This window comes from Trachypithecus francoisi, unplaced genomic scaffold, assembly GCF_009764315.1.
Source record: "Trachypithecus francoisi isolate TF-2019V2 unplaced genomic scaffold, Tfra_2.0 Lachesis_group14, whole genome shotgun sequence".
Taxonomy (NCBI): Eukaryota; Metazoa; Chordata; class Mammalia; order Primates; family Cercopithecidae; genus Trachypithecus; species Trachypithecus francoisi.
The window spans coordinates 31,967,338-31,988,702 of record NW_022681459.1 but is presented as its reverse complement, the minus strand read 5'-3'; the positions used below and the strand labels follow the sequence as shown (position 1 = coordinate 31,988,702).

At 49.9% G+C, this 21,365-nt stretch overlaps 1 protein-coding gene across 1 annotated transcript in view; it reads right to left on the bottom strand.

Moving 5' to 3' along the window:
- Positions 1 to 7,356: 7,356 nt before the first annotated feature.
- The window catches only part of PCNT (pericentrin), a 124,292-nt gene continuing 110,283 nt past the window's right edge, over positions 7,357 to 21,365 (bottom strand). The window contains 9 exon segments of the mRNA XM_033232676.1: positions 7,357 to 7,842; positions 8,309 to 8,436; positions 9,176 to 9,314; positions 11,127 to 11,203; positions 12,644 to 12,873; positions 13,531 to 13,650; positions 15,771 to 15,944; positions 16,976 to 17,078; positions 18,198 to 18,442. Coding sequence (XP_033088567.1) covers positions 7,799 to 7,842; positions 8,309 to 8,436; positions 9,176 to 9,314; positions 11,127 to 11,203; positions 12,644 to 12,873; positions 13,531 to 13,650; positions 15,771 to 15,944; positions 16,976 to 17,078; positions 18,198 to 18,442 — 1,260 coding nt within the window. The 3' untranslated portion in view covers positions 7,357 to 7,798.

Sequence of the window (21,365 nt, the reverse complement as noted above, 5' to 3'; positions counted from 1 at the left end):
AAGTGCAGAAGATCCTGGAGACAGCTGCTCCAGAAAGTGGCATATAAACCCTACAGGAATCTAGGAGCCTGCTGCATTCTAACATTTTTAGGGCTCCAGTGGTCAGGGGTGCTCTAGGGCATCCTTTCCAAAAGCTAATGAATTATTGCTTCTTGCACCTCCTGCCATTGAGAAAGCAAGACACTGTTGGTTCTTGAGCTAGTTCTTGCCTTAGGTTCTGGAGGCAGCGTACCCACACCTGGGAATACTGCTCTGGTCCAAATACTAGTAGAATTGGGAGATTGCCAGTTTTGGAAAGAGCCCAGGACTGGAAAAGTCTGTACAGTAGCTCTGGGTTGTGATGAAGTAATGCTATTGCCTGGGCCATATACTCTTAACAGGTATGGTTCTGGCATTATTAATGGTGCAGAATGATGCAATGTAGAGTTTCTGACATGCCCAGTGGGAAATTCACAATGCAGAACTCTGAGGTTCTGTCATGCCACCTGGAGCAGAGAAGTCTGTGTGTCTGGGGGGCAGGGAGATGTAGATCTATCTTCTGGTGTGCTACTTGGCTCTGATAGAGATGGAACACCTGACCATAAGCCACCAGATGACCATGCAGCCAGAACTGCCTGTTACGTGTTAAACTACCCAGTCATAACATCAGTTGGGACCAGCAACAGTCCCTCATAGTATGGAAGTAGTATGTTCAAGATTGAGCATGAGAATGTGCAGAGGTTACCAAATGAGCTGTAGAGCACAGATGCACATGACTTCCAGAACTGTTGTGTCAGCCACAATGTCATTTCACACCTGTGACCGTGTGAGGGGGCCCTTACAACCAGTTGTCAGGAGTAAAAATTGTGAGCATGGTGTATAAATGGGTTGGCTCAGTATGAGTTCAAAATGAAAATAGCAGCCACATTACAGCCTCCTCAGGAGTGACCTTGAAAAATGGTGATAAGGGCATAGCCTCTCAGTAGGTAGCATTTCAGGCAGAACTCCTGGTCATCCACTTGTCTGTGGAAGAAGTGGCCCAAGGTGAGAAGATACATGGGGTCATGGGCAGTGCTAGAGGGCCTGGAAAGACAACAACTGGAAGTTGGAGATAAGGAGGTGTGTGGTCAATTTATGTGGTCAGAATAGGCACGAAGTATGATGTTCTTTGTATACAATGTTAATGTCCACCAGAGAGCATCCATGAAAGAAGCGTTATGCAACCAAGTAGACAGTTGACTCAGCCAGTTGATACTGGACAGCATCTCTTATTGGCCACTGCAGTACTGGCATGATGGGCACATGGACAAGGTAGCCAGGGTGATGGAGTTGGAGGCTGTTCATGGGCCTAACAGCATGGGTTCTCTAACCAAAGCCAATCTACCCAGCTTTGGTTAATATCTCGCTGCCCCTGAATATCTAACCTGCCAGCAAAAGAGACCAATGCTAAACTCCCATTCTGGGTCACTTCATCAAGGAGCACAAACATCCAGGTTTATAGAGGTCTTCAGACAGAATCCCATTTTATAAGGAGAGTTTACTGTATTGGAACTCTCCCATCCTGGAAGGGCTGGTGGTCACGTTTCACAAGAATAGTCTCATACTCCAGATATAAGGCTTGTCTTTTCCTACTCACAAGTGTCAGCCAGCAAGGCTTAAGGAGTGTTTCACTGACACAATGACATAACATTTCAAATGAGATTCACTTTATAGCCAAGGAAGTGTAGTGTCCATGGGCACCCCTGCCTGGCAGAGCACTGGGACAACATGCTAAAGGCACAGCCTCCCAAAGGCATGAGCCACTGAGCCTGGCACTGAAGACTTCCTTGAAACCGTTCTTGGCGATCTTTTTGTTATTGACTAGCTGGACAGTCAGTAACTGCACAGGAATACTTGCGGATCAGTAAATTCAGACACCTTCCTTTCCACATAAGATGGATCACCAGCTGTACCCTCCCAAGTTTTGCCAACTGGAAATCTTCGAAAATCCAACCCTAAACTAGGTTGTAGTGTAGCAACTATTTTTTTGTTCATTTGTTTTTTGAGACAGTCTTACTCTGTCTTCCAGGCTGGAGTGCAGTGGCACGGTCTCAGCCCCCTGCAACCTCTGCCTCCCGGGTTCAAGTGATTCCCCTGCCTCAGCCTCCCGAGTAGCTAGGACTACAGGTGCCTGCCACCATGCCCAGCTAATTTTTTGTATTTTAGTAGAGATGGGATTTCACCATGGTAGCCAGGATGGTCTCAGTCTCCTGACCTCATGATCCGCCTGCCTCGGCCTCCCGAAGTGCTGAGATTACAGGTGTGAGCCACTAGTGTAGCAACTATTTATGGTTCATGCCATGATACGGTATGAATCCATTGGTAAAACAAACCTGTATTTTTTCCTCTTCTGTCAACTGGTCATAGGGAGCGTCCCATGAAACCACAGATGTAGACTGAGGGGGTGTGAAGTAGAAAAGGTGGCACGATGCATTTGGCCACTCACTTGGGTCACACACGCCTTCTGAATCTGTTCGGGTAGTTTTGTGTATACTGTTTCCAGTTTCAATGGAATGCTGTTGTTTATGTCCAGTTTAATGATTTGTTGTATAGGCTATCTCCTCCTATAGTATGCCTCATACTTCTGTGGGCTGTATTGGGATCAGAGTCTTGGGGGTCTGCAGGCAATTAAGGTGGTATTGTTGGGTTTTGAGAATCAGCATCTCTCTGTGAGGCACTGTATTTGTTCTCACATAAAGAAATGCCTGAGGCCAGGTGTGGTGGCTCAGGCTGGTAATCCCAGCACTTTGGGAGGCCAAAGCTGGTGGATCACCTGAGGTCAGGAGTTCAAGACCAGCCTGACCAATACGGTGAAACTCCATCTCTACTAAAGATACAAAAATTAGCTGGGTGTGGTGGCAGGCACCTGTAGTCCCAGCTATTCGGGAGGCTGAGACAGGATAATTGATTGAACCCGGGAGGCAGAGGTTGCAGTGAGCCGAGATTGTGCCATTGTACTTCAGCCTGGGTGACAGAGCAAGACTTTGTCTCAAAAAAAGAAAAAAAGGCCTGAGACTGGATGATTTATAAAGAAAAGAGGTATATTTGGCTCACGGTTCTGCTGTACAGTAAGCATAGTGGCTGCTTCTTTGGGGAGGCCTCAGGAAGCTTCCAATCATGGCAGAAGACAAAGGGGGAGCAAGGCACTTCACATGGCTGGATTAGAAGAGAAAGGATGGAGGTGCCACACACTTGACCAACCGGATCTCGGGAAAACTCATTCACTGAGAACAGCACCCAGGTGTTAAACCATTCATGAGAAACTGTCCCCATGATCCAGTCACCTGTCACCAGGTCCCACCTACAACATTAGGAATTAGAATTCAACATGAGATTGGGCAGAGACAGATCCAAACTGTTTCAGGCGGCATCCGAGGTGCATTCAGTAAAAGTTTCCTATTCAGGGTTTTGAGGTGATTGTGGTGGGGCCCCTCCAGGATAGGGGCTGGACACCAGAGGACCCAACCACATGATTGGAGGATTAGGATTTTCAGCCCCACCCTCAAACCTCTGGAGAAGGGAGAGGGTTGGAGTGTAAGTTCAGTCATGTGATCAGTAATCCAATCCATCATGACTATGTAATGAGGCCTTGATAAAAACTCTTGGACAGTGGGGCTTAGGGAGCTTCTGGGTTGTGCTGTGTTGCAGGAAGTCAGGGACCCCGAACTGAGGGACCAGCTGGAGCTGCAGCAGAGGGACATCAATTGTGAAGATTCATGGACATTTATCACTTCCCTAATAATACAATTTCTTATACCTGTCTTACTTTAATCTCTTAATCCTGTTATCGTCGTAAGCTGAGGATGTACGTCACCTCAGGTCCACTGTGATGACTGCATTAACTATAGAAATTGATTGTAAAATGTGTGTTTGAACAGTATGAAATCAGTGCACCTTGAAAACAAACAGAATAACGGCAATTTTAGGGAACAAGGGAAGACAACTGTAAGGTCTGACTGCCTGTGGGGTCAGGCAAAAAGAGCCATATTTTTCTGCTTGCAGAGAGCCTATAAACGGACGTGCAAGTAGGAGAGATAGCCCTAAATTATTTTCCTAGCAAGGAATATTAAGACCCTAGGAAAAGAATTGCATTCCTGGGGGAAGGTCTATAAATGGCCGCTCTGGGAGTGTGTGTCTTATGCAGTTGAGATAAGGCTGGTTTCCTGCAGTACCCTCAGGCTTATTAGGGTGGGGGAAAAAAACGCTGCCTGGTAAATTTGAGGTCAGACTGCTTCTCTGCTCTGAAACCCCATTTTCTGTTTAAGATGTTTGTCAAGACAATACATGCACAGCTGAACATAGACTCATCAGTTTTTGATTTTGCCCTTGGCCTTGTGATCTTTGTTCTCCTTTTTGCCCTTTGAAGCATGTGATCTTTGTGACCTACTCCCTGTTCATACACCCCCTCCCCTTTTGAAGTCCTTAATAAAAACCTGCTGGTTTTGCGGCTCAGGTGGACATCACGGTCCTACCACTAAGTGATGTCACCCCCAGCAGCCCAGCTGTAAAATTCTTCTCTCTGTTCTATTTCTCAGACCAGCCAACACTTAGGGAAAATAGAAAGAACCTATGTTGAAATATTGGGGGTGGGTTCCCCCGATAATGCTGGGAGGGCAGCATGCCTGCAGTGGACACAGAAGTTCTGGGCCCCATACCTGTCCTGCTCACCTCTTCCATTTGGCTGTTCCTTTGTTGTACCCTGTATAATAAACTGGTAATCCCAAGAATAGTACTTCGTGTCATTCTAGCAAATTATTAAACCTACAGGGGTGGGGGTGAAAACCCCACAAACTTTTAAATTGGCTGGGCAGAATTGCGGTAGCCTGGGAACACCACTTGTGGCTGATGTCTGAAGTGGAGACTGAGTTCTTAGCCTTTAGGGTCTGTGCTGACTCCAGGTAGTATCAGAATTGAATGACTTTAGGCCAGGCACTGTGGCTCACGCCTGTAATCCCAGCACTTTGGGAGGCCAGGATAGGATCACTTGAGCCCAGGAATTCGAGACCAGCCTGGGCAACAGGGAGACCCCCATCTCTACAAAAATAATAAAATAAAAATTGAAGGACTTTGTCCTTAACTTGTGGAAACTGTGTCCATTCCGATTCTAGGTAGTGTCAGAATGGAACTGTAGGACAGGCAGCTGGTGTTAGAGAATGGTGTTGGAAAAGGAGACAAGCCTCCAGCAGGTCAGGGAGGTGGCAGCAGGCAGCATGAACAGGTAGCTCAGGCTCCCACGCAGTTCTCCGGCTCTGCTGTCCCCCTGCATGTGTTCATTCCTATTCTGCATATGAATTGCTTTTCTGCCCAACACTCATTTGCAGACTTCCCAAATTCCTAATTCATCATCGCTTCTAACCAGAAAAACTCTTCTGACAGTAAGTGTGGCTCTAAGCATGTGGTTGTGCGATGCCCTCATCTTACCCCAAACTCCTGTCAGTCAGAAGTAGCTCGCTTAGTGGATGGTGGAAAGGCCTCCCGAAGGCTCAACGATGATGCCAGATTGGAGACAGTACCATCGGTATGGAGTGCTGTAATACAGGATGTGGTATGGGCTTCGACTGAACAATACCTAGTGCTACTTCTCCCACAGCCAGCATATGCTGGCTTGGAAACCTGAGGGCTGCAGATACGAATGGCCCCTCTTCCTGTTATGCCAGGTAACCCCAGAAGGAATTTTGGCTTCTCATCTTGTAACTCTGAACTCTGCTGTCCCAAGGGAGGACTGCTTCTACCAGATACAAAGGTGATATTTTGAACTTTGAACTAGCAGTTGAGACTGCTGCCTAAGCCAACACCCAGGGATGGCGTTACTGTACTAGCTGGTGCTACTGATCCCAATTTTTGAGTGAAACTGGGTGGCTTATACACAAAACAGGAACATCTCTATCTGTAATCTAGTGTCTTCACTGGCATCTTTTGGTACTGAGGACTTTTGGCTCAGTGCAACCTCCACCTCCCGGGTTCAAGTGATTCTCCTGCCTCAGCCTCCTGAGTAGCCACACCCGGCTGATTTTTATTTTTAGTAGAGATGGAGTTTCGCCATGTTGGTTACGCTGGTCTCAAACTCCTGACCTTGTGATCTGGCCGCCTCGACCTCCCAAAGTGCTGGGATTACAGGTGTGAGCCACCGTGCCTGGCCAACAGCTTCTTGGCTTCTTTAACCTACAACAGGTTCCTCACATTCACATCCCATTGTCTCTTTGACGAGACGAGGGCAGTTAACTGTAGAATAGCCCATGTTCATCTTTTTCCTCCTAGTTTCATTTATTTCTCCCTCAATAAACTGGAAGTTAGGGCAGGGCACAGTGTCTTGAGCCTATATTCCCAGCACCTTGGGGGGGCCGAGGCAGGAGGAGCACTTGAAGCTAGGGGTTCAAGACCAGTGTGGGCAACAGAGTGAGAACCCATCTCTCCTTAAAAAAAAAAAAATTAGCTGAATGTGGCAGTGTGTGCCTGTAGTCCCAGCTACTCGGGAGGCAGAGGCAGTAGGAATGCTTGAGCCAGGAGCTTGAGACTAGGCCGGGAAACAAAGTGAAACCTTGTCTCTAAAAGAAATACAAAAATTTAGTGCCAGGCGTGGTGGTGCACATCTGTAGTCCCAACTACTTGGGAGGTGAAGCAGGAGGATCGTTTGGGCTCTTTCGTAGGTCAAGGCTGCAGTGAGTTGTGATTGCACCACTGCACTCCAGCCTGGGTGATAGAGTGAGATCTTGTCTCCAAAAATAAAAAAATTATACACCTAGTACATTTTTGGGTAAAGGGTCCTTGGCTAGATATTACTAGTCTAAACGAGTATGAATGAAACATAAAAAAGCACAGCCAGCCAGGCGTGGTGGCTCACGCCTGTAATCCCAACACTTAACCTTGGGAGGCCGAGGAGGATGGATCATTTGAGGTCAGGAATTCGAAACCAGCCTGGCCAACATGGTCAAACTGTCTCTACTAAAAATACAAAAATTAGCGGGGTGTGGTGGTGGGTGCCTGTAATCCCAGCTACTCAGGAGGCTGAGGCAAGAGAGTTGCTTGAGCCCGGGAGGTGGAGGTTGCAGTGAGCCAAGATTGCACCATTGCACTCCAGCCTGGGTGACAGAGTGAGACTCCCATCTCAAAAAAAAAAGCATGGCATGGCCATGAGAGGTGGATACATAGTGGCAGCATCTTTAAAAAAATAAGAAACCAATTAAGAGTAAACAACAGTCAAGTGGCTATTCAAGAATGCTCTGAGTTCCACTGAAACTTTTTGACTTCTATGAGTTTGACATAAACTCTCTGCTCAATTTTTTAGTCAGTGAGAAGGGCAAACTGATAAAATGGATAAAATGGAAAAAACATAAGGGCTATTCACAAACAAAACAGTGATTACATTTTATTCCTTTTTGAGTTGTTTTGTTTTTATTTTTAAATGAAGTTTCCATCTGTGCACGTTAAGAAAATAAACAAAACAACAGGAAGCCATTTTCTGTGTATCCTTCTTGGAGGCAGGAAGGATGGATCTGCCCATAAGCACACAACAGCACACAGCCAGGGCTCACGGGAGTGAGTACCTGTCACCTCACGAAGGTCACGGGCCTAAAACATACAGAGGCTCCATAGAAAATGCTCCATCTGGCTTTGCAGTCATGCATAAAGGTGAGGACACTAAACTGAAGGCAGCTGGGGGCTGCTGTCACTGCACGTGAAGAGTAGTGCCCATGCTGTCCCACGAGCTTCCTTGGTAAAAGGGAAAAACAAATCTTTTCCTCAAATAGAACTGTCGCAGGTAAGAGCCATGGCATTTTATTCACTGTTTAATCTTCTGGTGGCAGGATTTCTTTGAAGGAGAATCTGCATATAAATAAAAATGAGGCAGCAAATTGGTTACAAGGCTTCACGGAGTTTTTGAAAAAGAATTTAATAATTTTGACACTATCACTGAATTCATGTATATTTTGGTAAAAATGTGAATTCTAATATACAGTGGTTTAAATTATGATATTTAAGAAACACTGAACAAATTATATTCTGGTCGAAATACAATCTTTACGTTCGCTATCAATGTAAGAGAAAGGACAAAAAAGTCCAGACGGTGATTAAGTCAAACTGACCCCAGCATGTATCGCTGAGTACATCGGCTTAGACTTCTGCGAGAATCTTCACTTATAACCTCTATGCTAATACTATTAGTGACACTGATTGTTCAGACCGAAACTTTAGTTACTAAGCTGAATACCAGCCATCTTTTGACGGACCCTACCTTTCCAGGGTACCGTGATAACCAGCTTAATAAATACTCAGCGAGGACTTGCATTACCTGGTAGAGCCCCTCCCAGTCTTTGCTGGATCACTTCTAAATGGTGAATATACTCTGTCAAGGAATGTTCTGGATCTTGAGAAGCAGTCAGGGATCTTTCTAATCCTGAATTTGGGGATGGAGTGGCTCTTCAAACCAATTAGCACACCAAGAGAAGAAAAAAAAAAAGTTGAGTTTGACAGACGGAGTCAGAGTGAGAGAAAGGCACCAGCCCCGCCAACCAGACCCATGGGAATGGGTGACTCCAGGGCCGTTTCCTTCCGATCCTTCCTTATAAAAGTGTCACAGAGTGCTTTAACAGCTTCTGTGCAATGTTCCAGAGCTGAGTAAAGATGACTGTATATTACTTTGTTTGCTAAATCTTCGATAATGTATCTATTACCCAACCTGGATTCTGCACCAGGTCTCACCTGCCTTTCCTGATCTTCCCAAACTGTTGGTCAGGGTGATACCTGCCCTGCTCAGTCCTCACCTCAGCTGTCCTTCCTCCTAGCCTTCCACCAGGCCCAGGGAGCACCAGGAGTATCCCTTTTCCCTCTCCACCCAGAGCTTCCAAGTATCTTCAGGGCAGGGAACATGCCTTCTTCACCTGGGCACATCCCTCACAAAAGGGGCCCTCGGCCACCATTTACTCTTTCACTAAAGATCGCAGGACCAGGCTCTGCGGCACCACAACCACCAGAGAAGCTAGGCCCTCCCCCAAAATGGGGCTGGACTTCCAGGCCCCCATGGACTCATGCTGGAGAGTTTCCTGCCTTGCCCTGGGCTGGGCCGAAGCCAGAACTAAAAATGCATTTCTCTGAGGCCCTATGGTAGGCTGGAGGGAGAGCCCTGGCAGGAGACAGGGCCTGAAGACGTCACACTGACCTTCCCCCAATGTGTGGGGAGGCTGCTGCTGCCAGTCCGTGGCCTCTGGCGGGGTCCCTGGTGTGGCCTGAGGGCACATCCCGGGTTGGGGGGGACTCTCTTGTTCTGGGTGGAGACTGCGGCCGTCGTACTCGGGGCCCTTCCCCAGAATTAGTTAACAATAAAGGGATTAGGAAAAGAAATGAGTGCATTTTAGTAAAGGCCCATCTATCAAAATTTTAAATGTATAAGCTTTTAAGAGTCTGTATGGCAATTTTAAGACATTTTTAGGCCGGGCGCGGTGGCTCACGCCTGTAATCCCAGCACTTTGGGAGGCCGAGGCGGGCAGATCACGAGGTCAGGAGATCGAGACCATCCTGGTGAACACGGTGAAACCCCGTCTCTATTGAAAATACAAAAAAATTAGCCGGGCGAGGTGGCGGGCACCTGTAGTCCCAGCTTCTAGGGAGGTTGAGGCAGGAGAATGGCGTGAACCCGGGAGGCGGCGGAGCTTGCAGTGAGCAGAGATCGCACCACTGCACTCCAGCCTGGTGACAGAGCGAGACTCTGTCTCAAAAAAAAAAAAAAAAAAAAAAAAAGACATTTTTATTTTTATTTTTTTTATTTTTTTTTTTTTTTGAGGCGGAGTCTCGCTCTGCCGCCCAGGCTGGAGTGCAGTGGCTGGATCTCAGCTCACTGCAAGCTCCGCCTCCCGGGTTCACGCCATTCTCCTGCCTCAGCCTCCCAAGTAGCTGGGACTACAGGCGCCCGCCATCTCGCCCGGCTAGTTTTTTTTTTTGTATTTTTTAGTAGAGACGGGGTTTCACCATGTTAGCCAGGATGGTCTCGATCTGCTGACCTCGTGATCCACCCGTCTCGGCCTCCCAAAGTGCTGGGATTACAGGCTTGAGCCACCGCGCCCGGCCAAAAAAGACATTTTTAAAGTACTCGAGTTACAGTATCTCTTTAAAAGCTCTGGAAGAAACCTGAGCTTTGATTATCTGCATCCGCAGGGGCAGCCCATCTCTGGGGGGGTCTCAAGACCTGGGTGGGGGTCCCGCCTCTATCAGCTCTGAGGAGCTGGCTCAGGAGGGAGGGGCAGGAACCCTAGAGACCACCAGGTATGACTCAGAAGGGCAAACTTTCCTGATGGCTGAATCAAAGTCTTTTAATTTCAAGAAGCAACTATTAAAATGTGGAGTCGACACTGACATAGCTGCCAGGCACAGTGCTCACGCCTATAGTCCCAGGTACTGGGGAGGCTGACACAGGAGGATGGCTTGAGCCCAGGAGTTCAAGGCTGCAGTGAGCTATGACTGTGCCACTGCACTCGAGCCTGGATAATAGAGTAAGCCCCTGTCTCTAAAGACAACAACTTGGTAAGGCACTTCTAGGAATGCCCAGTTATGGTGCTGCTTGGCAGTGGCTCAGGCAGCCTAAGCCCCACAGGCCCGGAGCCGCACGCCCACCCCCTGCCACTCTGGGACAAGAGCCCCTGGAAATGCCCTGCTTTGGGGCCGGCTCCTTCAGTGCTAAGTGCAGCCAGCTGTGCTCTCTGCTATGGGGGGCAGTGGCACGGCAGAGAACTCCTGAGACAAAGATGTGAGTGAGCCAGAAATAAGCATGATGCTCTACAAGGAAAGAGATGTGAAGTGAGTTTCAGTTGATCTGGAGAATAAAAAAGACCATTTTGCTAAACACTATTAAAGAATCAATATATTGAGCATCTCAGCGTTTCCCATCGCCATACGCCCCTGTGAACTGTGCTCACAGCTAACGTGAGCTCTGACCTCCCAGTGCTGGGCGCACCCTCCCTCTGGACGACTGCCCTGACGGAATACACGGATTTTCTTACTGTGCTTTATTACATCCCCATCAACACTGAAAAATGACCCAAAAGTGAATGAAAAAGCTACAAACAGTAGGAAGAAAGGTTTGTGAGTCCAGTGGTCAGCGGCAGCTGGAGTCCCACCTGGGCGAGGGACTTTGCCTTGTGCCAGAGCTCCTTTCCGATCTACTTCTTGCCATTTCTTAACCAAAAAACGTAATCTACAAAAAAAAGAGACAAGACACACTTAAAAGTCTGGCAAAACAGGAAGGGAAAGAGCAACGAAAACCCCACTGGGATCAAACAAGCAGAAATGGAGGCCTCGCCGCCCACCGGGACCAGGACGTCAAGGTGGGCCAGTCTGTTGACTTGGGCCTTGCACGCCGGGTGCACACATCCAAAGTGCTCGCAGGGCTGCTGGCGGCGGCGACCTTCCCATGCCCGACCACCTGACAAAGCCTCACTGCAGCCCCACCGTGGACCACCCGGCTCCCCAGACACCCGCCATGGCCCAGCTCAGGACGACTCCAGTTCAAAGTCAGCAGGCCACACCAGTGACTCCGAAACACACACCGCTCTGACCTGGTGTGCAGGACCTTCGCGTCTTCATCCTGTCACAGATGCCAACGGACAGGCTCAGAACACAGAGACCCCAGCCCTCGCAGGAGTCCATCAGATGGTAAGCACGCAGGGTGCAGGTGACGAGGGCATGCAGGTCAGGGTGCATGGCCCCAGACGTCCTGCTAGGATGGCCTTCGGGACTAGCATCATGCCTGCAGCTTCCCTCCTTTGAGACACAGCAGACACTGCCTATTCCTCCATGAGACCCGTGAAGGCCCCTTGGTGGCAGCTACCCTAGGCAGTGCTCTCACAGGTACACAGAGACTGCTCCTGTCTGGGACACTGCTGCCTTCAAATGATCCTCCTCGACAGGAAGACCCTGGAGGTAGGATTTGGGTCTGCTTACCTCCCCCATCTAGTGCCTAAAATGCTTCTTCATGCAGGGTGTTCTCCCCACAAACACAGGATGGACAGATGGGTGGATGAAAGGATGGACAGTGAAGGCCTACGGTCAGGGGAGCTCAGAGCCGAGGAGACAAAAGTGCCCCAGGACCAGAGAAGCTGAGAGCACAGCACCCCAGGAGGCCTCGCCTGCACCCCACTTCAGCCCGGCCCGCAGCTGTGATGACTGAACTGGCTTGGCGCCTGGTCTCTGAAAGGAACAGGACTCCTAGCTACTCTCTGCTGCATCTGCTCCTCCAGACAGGCCTGTGTGTGGCCTTAGGGAACACTGTGGCATCAGGGAGCAGGCACAGCCGCACAACATTTAGGGGGAAAAGCAGTTTTCGAAATTCAGCACACTCTAAAACTATGAAATGGAAAAAACCTTGTGGCACGAAGCCCATTAAAAGTCAAGATGTTCCTCTGTAATACAAAAGTGCCCTTAAATCTTTAGTTTCAGAAGGTGACGCTTCATACACATGACTTCCTGAAGACAAGTTCATCATCTGTATTTTCTCTAAGGCCTCAAATGCCATTCATCTTTAAAAAGAGAACATATTATAGAGTTTCAAGGAATCAGATCACCAAAAAACCATGCAGTGTGCTGCCCGTTCACGGGGACAGACGCGGACGTGCTGACTGGATGTCACGGCATTTACCTCAATACGGCAATAACCACCCTGACGGCCGTGCGGAACCGTGTGAAAGGACGAGACGTGGCTTTCCGCTCTGCTTTGGAAGGAAATACTCCCAAATGGGCAATCATGGAGAGTGTTTCTTGTTCAGAATCCTGGAATCCACCAATCAACAGCAAAAGATACTTCTTTTGATAAATCAGAGCTTTTCTAAAGCTCTCTGCTCTCAAATAATGTAGGTACAATTTTTCCATCTAAAAGAAAAAAAACAGTAAGATTTTACCATAGGAAACAACGACTGTCTTGCTGACAACGCACATTTACACCATCGCGCTCTCCAAAGAGCCAGACTGTTTTTTCTCAGCAAATCATCACAGAGGCCATCGGCCTTGCAACAGTATCTGTGGCCAGAAACAACGTTGCTGTTCTATTCAAAGACCAATTTGTGTTTGTCAGACAAGATCTAGAACCACAAAAGCTTCTCTCCACAGCGTCATCAAATGAGCCCCTAGGAAGGCTTCTTGAATTTAACCCCTTGGGTAAGGTCCAAATTGGGCATGGGGTGGACGTCACAGGGTGGGGGCTGTGCCACCAGGAGACTCTAGCAGAGCGTGGGCCAAATCCCGGCAAGTCCCTGGGCCAGGCCTCCCTCAGGCTGCAGAGGCCGCCATTTGCTGACTTGTCAAAGACTTCCACGTTCCACACTTAACAAGCATAGAAACTCAGTACGTGTGCACAACTAAACCAAAAATCAAGCTGAAGTTTATTCTGTGAACTTCCTTTCCTTTAGTGATGGGACTGCTACACCCGGCAGACGAGAACCTTGTGGTCCCCAAAATACTTTGCCTGCAATTTACAAACCCAGGACTTAAAAAAGCACCAACGTTCTATACTCGTGGCACTGTTCCTACCTTGACGTTGCTGGGGTGTGCTTCCTCGCTGGCAGCCGGTGGAAGCCGGCTGGGGTCTGGGCGCCTCAGGGAACTCTGTGGAGCCGTTTCGTCTGGCTTCCAAGCAGCCCTTTCCAACTTCTGTAAGGAAGCACAGCCCACGCTGTCTACAGAGCTGCTCGTCAACAAGAGCATCTCACAGAAGCAGCCAGGAGCAGGTTAGGGAGAATGCCGTGTGCAGGGAGGCCAGGCTGACCACACCACGCCTGGGCCCTCCTCATCTTCAGCACCCCCTCAGCAGGGCCTAGGTTATGCCGTGCTGTGATCAGTCAAAGAATTAACATGGAGTAATTACGACATGCCACTTGCTGAAGTATGACTGCAAAAAAGGTACATTTTAGTAGAAACAGAAAACTAATTATTTGTAAAATCACCCCAAATTCAAAGCTTTAAGCCTTAAACCCTCTCATATTCTCTGGTCCTAGAAATGCCAACCACTGATAACTACAAACACAGTCAGCTCTTGACAGCTGTGGGTTCCGCATCCATGGATTCAACCAACTGTGGGTGAAAAATACGCACAAAAAAAGATGTGTCTGCACCAAACACATACACTTCTTTTCTTGCCCCTACACTCTAAACAATACAGGATAACAACTATTTACAACAACTATTTACATGGCCTGGCCTCTTGGGTGGAGCTGCTCTGGACCATGGCGGGTTAGGCTGAGGCAGGTGAGAGTTAAGCACACAAGGCCGGGCGCGGTGGCTCAAGCCTGTAATCCCAGCACTTTGGGAGGCCGAGACGGGCGGATCACGAGGTCAGGAGATCAAGACCATCCTGGCTAACACGGTGAAACCCCGCCTCTACTAAAAATACAAAAACTAGCCGGGCGAGGTGGCGGCGCCTGTAGTCCCAGCTACTCGGGAGGCTGAGGCAGGAGAATGGCGTAAACCTGGGAGATGGAGCTTGCAGTGAGCTGAGATCCGGCCACTGCACTCCAGTCCAGGCGACAGAGCGAGACTCCGCCTCAAAAAAAAAAAAAAAAAAGAGAGTTAAGCACACCGAATCAAGTGTTGCAGGTCATCTTAGAGATGACTTAAGAGTATCCAGGAGGACGTGCACAGATTGCTGCTAACACCACCTCAGGCCAGGAGGATCCCTGAGCCTGGGAGATCAAGGCTGCAGTGAGCTGTGACTGCTCCACCGCACTCCAGCCTGGGAGATAGAGCAAGGCCCTGTCTCAGAAAAAACCCAAAAAGTGAAAGAAGCCAGCTGAAGAGGCCCCAGATGCTCTGGTTCCACTGACACACCTTTCTGGGAAAGAGCCAGGGCCTACGGCAGGCGGGGGTGCCTGCTGCTCTTTTGAGGGGGCCATTGCTGTGTGTTCTGTGAATGGTGGTTACTTATGAAGGTTACAGGGATGTGTGCGTGTGTGAACTTGTATGACGCTACACCAGGAAAGGGCAAATTTTACTGTATGTAAATGTAAAAATAATTTTTTTAAAAGTTATAAAAAAGCAAATCACAAACAAAACAGCCTAAATACAAAAGAAAAAAAAAAAATCAGGCATTCCAGAAGATAACTCTATCCAACTATACCATTAAGAAAATTGCAAGTCACTTTAGGCCAGGCACGGTGGCTCATGTCTGTAATCCCAGCACTTTGGGAGGCCGAGGCGGGCAAAATCACCTGAGGTCTGGATTTTAAGACCAGCCTTTGCCAGCATGGCAAAACCCCATCTCTACTAAAAATATAAAAATTAGCCATGTGTGCTGGCAGGCACTTGTAATCTCAGCTACTAGGGAGGCTGACACAGGAGAACTGCTTGAACCTGGGAGGTGGAGGTTGCAGTGAGCCAAGATCACGCCACTGCACTCTAGCCTGGCAACAGAGCAAGACACCGTCTCAAAAAAAAAAAAAAAAAAAATTATAAGTCACTTTAAATAAAACTATAAATTCAATCAGATTATAATATTCATAGTCAAAATACTCTTTTATGAACATGCACCAAACATCCGGTAGTGGTCAGGGTCAGTGAGGATGCTGTCTGTGGTGAAGCTGGAAGTCGGCTGAGATGCTCAAACATCCCACATCTAGCAAGGCTTCAGACAGAGGCAACGGAGCCTGGCAGTTAGGGAGAAGCTGACGCCCACATCCCCAGTTCCCTAAAGGGAGCCTGGCCTCTTGTGGGGTGGAGCTGCTCCGGACCATGGCGGGTTAGGCTGAGGCAGGTGAGGGTTGAGCACAGACACGTACGCTCGGACTGCAGCCTTTCTGCAGATGGTGCTTCAGCATCTTCTCAAGCTTAGACACGGCCCTGCTCAGCTCCAGCTTCTCCCGGGTCACCGTGCTGAGGGCTTTCGTGAGGGAAACATTGTCTTTCAGCAGGACGTCCACAAACTGGAGTTGCAGCTCTGCTGCCATTTTTTTCTTGGAGAAAAATAAATAAATTTGTAAGTATTTGTTGTTAAAGGGCATGCACATTATCTGTGTTTTTTTGTCAACAGTTATTTTTAGGGATTGTAACTAATGTGTCTGGGGTTCAATAAGAAGCTTGTGGGGCTGGCAGAAAATTGTAAAAGTCATAGAATCACAGACTTTGCACAAAACTGGCTTGTATGAACAATGCAGGCCTGTCACAAAGCATACCCCGTTTGGTTGTTCTCACAGCACTGTAATTAACAGGTGGCTGGATCATTGTTAGTTCATCCCAAGGGGGCGGATGTGAAGCCCCTCGAAACAGGTTTCTTACTTCTCCCATCAAAAGGACGTTCAGCCTACGGAGGGTGGGCACACTGGAAGGTCACCAGGGCCCAATGCAGGGGCAGGGTGCACGCCACCCACGACGACGCTCGGCTGGCGGGGCCGGAGGGTAAGTGGTGCAGCTCCCCTGCACCTCACATGCGTGGGTTCCACGATAAAAGTCATGATTTCATAAACGCCACAGAACCCGCATCAGGAACTGATACCAGCAGCCAGATTCCCACCTTCTTCAGAGGCAGCTTACGGCGAGCTCAGACTTTCCAAGGAGGACTCGCGTTTTTGTTTCCAGCAAAGGCCATCAACACAAACACAAAGCCAGCAGGCGGGGCCAGGTGGAGGTGAACACCAGCCCAGCACCGGAGCAAAACCACAGCCCCTCCTGACCGCAGCCCGCGGTGTGTTCGGGTCACGCACAGTAAGCAGCACTGAGGGGCGTCCACACAGTCACGCAGCATTCCATGGGCAGCAGGGCTCAGCCCCCGAAGACCACAGAAGTGCCCCAGGACATGGAGGACATCCGTCCCCACTCGGCCCACAGGGTCGACCCCACCCACTCACCCAGAGAGCAACCATGAATTTAGAGAAGACAGCAAGGGAGGAAGGACAACTGGGGGCATGAAAAAGAAACCACAGAGCTGCCGAGAGGGCCCCTCTGGGGGAGGAGCCGGGGCAGGGACCTGGGGGCGCTCAGCCCTTACCTGGGAGGAGGTGGGCCTGCTCAAGTCAGACTTCAGCTCCTCCAACGTGTGCAGTAACGACACCACTGCTTTCTCATTGGATGATGTCCAATCATTAACTGTCCTGTAAAAATAAATGGGCACTTAAAGGTTCATATGCACTCCAAGTGACCATTACCCAAAACTAAACAAGAACTCTTGGCTCAAGAGAAGCAAGGAGAAGACAGGTTCCTGAAGAGCCTGTGTGTCCATCACTTCGTCTATGAGGCAGAGGCAGAGCCAGAGGCCCGGGGGGAACAGGCCCGTGGGTGGACGCTTCTGCAGAGCTCAGAAACCTCCAGCCGGGAGACTCGCCACTGAGTACGGGAAGCCGCTGCCTGCCAGGCCCTGCGGCTTTCCTCCGGAATTAATGATTTAAAATGCTGTCCTAAGGGAAATCATGCTGCTCTATACGTTAAGTCCAAGTATAGAAAGGAGAACTGCATTTGCTGATCTGTGTATAGGGAAAAAGATGAACATTAGCATTACTCTTTCTGCCCATATGAAATATCACGATCGTCATCCTGGGTGAGTGGCCTTGAGTGACTCTGGGCAGTGCCAGCCGGTGGGGGGACACAGGAGGCTCCAAACCCGACCCCGTGGGTGGTGAGCAACTGCACAGTGTAAAGAGAACCAAGCCAACCCTCAAAGAAACGTGGACGCCCCACATCAGGCATAGTTTGAATCACAGAACTTTTTCCTCTAACTTAGAATATGAACATGCCGGCTGGGTGCGGTGGCTCAAGCCTGTAATCCCAGTACTTTGGGAGGCCGAGACGGGCAAATCACGAGGTCAGGAGATCGAGACCATCCTGGCTAACACGGTGAAACCCCGTCTCTACCAAAAAAATACAAAAATCTAGCCGGGCGAGGTGGCGGGCGCCTGTAGTCCCAGCTACTCGGGAGGCTGAGGCAGGAGAATGGCGGGAACCCGGAGGCGGAGCTTGCAGTGAGCTGAGATCCGGCCCCTGCATTCCAGCCCCGGCGATAGAGGGAGACTCCGTCTCAAAAAAAAAAAAAAGAATATGAACATGCCATCCTGCCAATCTGGAATCCCTCAGGAAAAGTCCCAGGAAGAGGACTACAGCGTTAAGTATAAAGAAGCAGGGGCCTCACACCAGATGCACCCAAACCCTCGGGAGGGGTCTCTGACAGAGGCGTGGCTGCAAGGGACCAGCAAACGCCAGGTGGCGCGGGTGCACACCTGTCCACGGCCTGGCTGGCGAAGCTGGTGAGAAGCCCGGCAGCACAGAGCAGTCGCTGCCTCATCGCCTCCAGCTCTCGTTGCTGTTCCTGGAGGTGGTCCGCATCCGAGCCAGCAGCCCTGCGGGCAGAACCCAGGTGGAGGCGGCTGCCGGGCACCTCGTCCTTCAACTCCAGGTCTCTCACCGTCTGCTGAAGCTGCTTGATCTTATGCAAGTCACGCTGACGCTGCAGTTCTAATTCTCGCTGTTGTTAGCAGAAAAAAGAGAAGACGTTCACATCAGTGTCCAAAAGCAAAACTGCTGGCCGGGCGCGGTGGCTCACACTTGTAATCCCAGCACTTTGGGAGGCCAAGGTGGGTGGATCACGAGGTCAGGAGATTGAGACCATCCTGGCTAACACAGTTAAACCCCGTCTCTACAAAAAATACAAAAAATTAGCTGGGCGTGGCAGGGGGCGCCTGTAGTCCCAACTACTTGGGAGGCTGAGGCAGGAGAATGGCGTGAACCCGGGAGGTGGAACTTGCAGTGAGCCGAGATTGCACCACTGCACTCCAGCCTGGGCAACAGAGCAAGACTCCATCTCAAAAAAATAAATAAATAAATAAAAAGATGCCAGTGGGGCATGGTGGCTCATGCCTGTAATCCCAGCACTTTGGGAGGCTGTGGCGAGTAGATCATCTGAGGTCAGGAGTTCAAGACCAGGCTGGCCAACATGGGGAAACTTCATCTCTACTAAAAATATAAAATTAGCCAGGCGTGGTGGCGTGCACCTGTAATCCCAGCTACTCGGGAGGCTGAGGCAGGAGAATCGCTTGAACCTGGAAAGTAGAGGTTACAGTGAGCCGAGATTGCACCACTGCACTCCAGCCTGGCGACAGAGTGAGACTCCAGCTCCAAAAAAAACCTGCCAAGCAAAAGCCCAAAACACACAGCCGTGCCGGGCACGATGGCTCACGCCTGTAATCCCAGCACTTTGGGAGGCAGAGGCGGGTGGATCACGAGGTCAGGAAATCGAGACCAACCTGGCTAACATGGTGAAATCCCGTCTCTACTAAAAATACAAAAAATTAGCCGGGCGTGGTGGTGCGCACCTGTAGTTCCAGCTACTTGGGAGGCTGAGGCAGGAGAATGGCGTGAACCCGGGAGGCAGAGCTTGCAGTGAGCTAAGATCGCGCCACTGCACTCCAGCCTGGGCGACAAAGTGAGACTCCGTCTCAAAAAAAAAGAAAAAAAAACAACACACACAGTCACGTTACAGGGGAGGCCCCTCACAGGCCAGAAACAGGCCCTCACGCAGGCGGCCTCTGTGGTCCTGCACTGGGACCCACAGCCTAATGCACTGCACACCCTCGTGCTGTGCTGCTCTGTGTGCCTCCAGCACGGAGGCAACTGAATCACGCCCCAGAGTGATTCAGTGGTAAGCGTTTTCACTGTAGTTTTTAAAACTATCAGGCTTTCATCAGGCCGAGGGCAAGCATACGGGGTCCAAAGGAGAGGAGCCTGAGAAGCTGAAATAGACAGGATGACGCTTCCCGGTCCCCTGGCCCCACTCATCCACATATGTACATGTCACGTCCAGACGTTCAGACCAACACAGACACGGACAGGCACATTTGTGCATGTGAATGTGCACACACCATGAGCCTGAGTGCAGCGCTGGGGCTGAGCCTGGGTGGCCACCTGGGCCTGAGCTCCTAAGCCAGATCTCAAGGAGCAGCAGCCTTCCCTTCTGCAGGATGGGGGCACGGGCCATGTCCGGTGCCCGGGAGAAGCATGTCAGCAAGCGCCTGAGCCCCTGCCCAGAGCACAACTCCCACCAGGCACAGGAGGTCTACTGCACGATGGGGCAAGGAGGGATGAAGCAGCCTTTGAAGGGCCTCGGATTCCCAGTAGCGCTGTTGGGGCTTCCTCGTGACAAAACAAAGACAGATCTGGCGGGAAGAGGCCCAAGATGCACACACAGAGGCTCTCGCAGTGTCAGGGAGGGAACCCCAGCACCGAGCTGAGGCCGCCCCAGCCCAGAGGACCCACAGCTGAGCCTGCGCTGTGTGGCACCAGCGTCCCTGCCACTGCGGTGACCAGGATGCAGCTCAGACTCAACTCTCCTGGCAGCACCTCACTCGACACTCGGGCCTCTTAAACGGGAATATCTTTTCTATTTTCTGGTAAGGAAAGTAAGATAGAGAGGAACTAATGAGATTATATTTAGAAAAGATGGAATTGTCTCTGGCATGCCACTATCTTGGGAGGCTTCCACGGCTACAGCTAGAGAAGGATTCTATAATCCAGATCAAATTCACTATCCTCAGTAAAAATCACTCTGGAGGCCGGGCCGGGTGGCTCATGCCTGTAATCCCAGCACTTTGGCAGGCTGAGGTGGGCGGATCACGAGGTCAGGAATTCAAGACCAGCCTTACCAACACGGGGAAACCCCGTCTCTACTAAAAATACAAAAACTAGCAGGGCGTGGCAGCGGGCACCTGTAATCCCAGCTACTCAGGAGGCTGAGGCAAGAGAATCACTTGAACCCGGGAGGTGGAGGTTGCAGTGAGCCGAGATCGTGCCATTGCACTCAGAGCAAGACTCTGCCTCAAAAACAACAACAACAACAACAACAAAAAACCGACACACACTCTGGAAGGGCCACCTCACTCAAAATACAGGTCAAGGTGCATCCTAAAGGCAAGTTACTAATGCAACTTAGAAAACATTTTCTAAGCACTCGTGTTACTATTCTTTTTAATAAATAATCAAATTAAGTAAAAAGTTTTGGCTGGAAACTTCAGGCATGGTTTCAGAAAGTTCTCAAAAAGCAAAGACTCCTTTGAGCATTTCACGAAAGGTAGAGCCCTAGCCCAGGAGAAAGGCACACACACACGCGACATCTCACCCTCAGTCGGGGTCCTGTGTCGACACCCCCGTCATGCTCAGCCACACTTATCTGCACCAGCAAACCACCTCCCTGCTCTCCAAGACTTCTGGAGATAAAACAACGACGACTATTCCGAAGAGTTTCTTTTTATTTGAGATGGAGTCTTCTCTTGTTGCCCAGGCTGGAGTGCAGTGGCGCAATCCCAGCTCACTGCAACCTCCACCTTTTGGATTCAAGCAATTCTCCTGCCTCAGCCTCCCAAATAGCTGGGATTACAGGTACACACTATCATGCC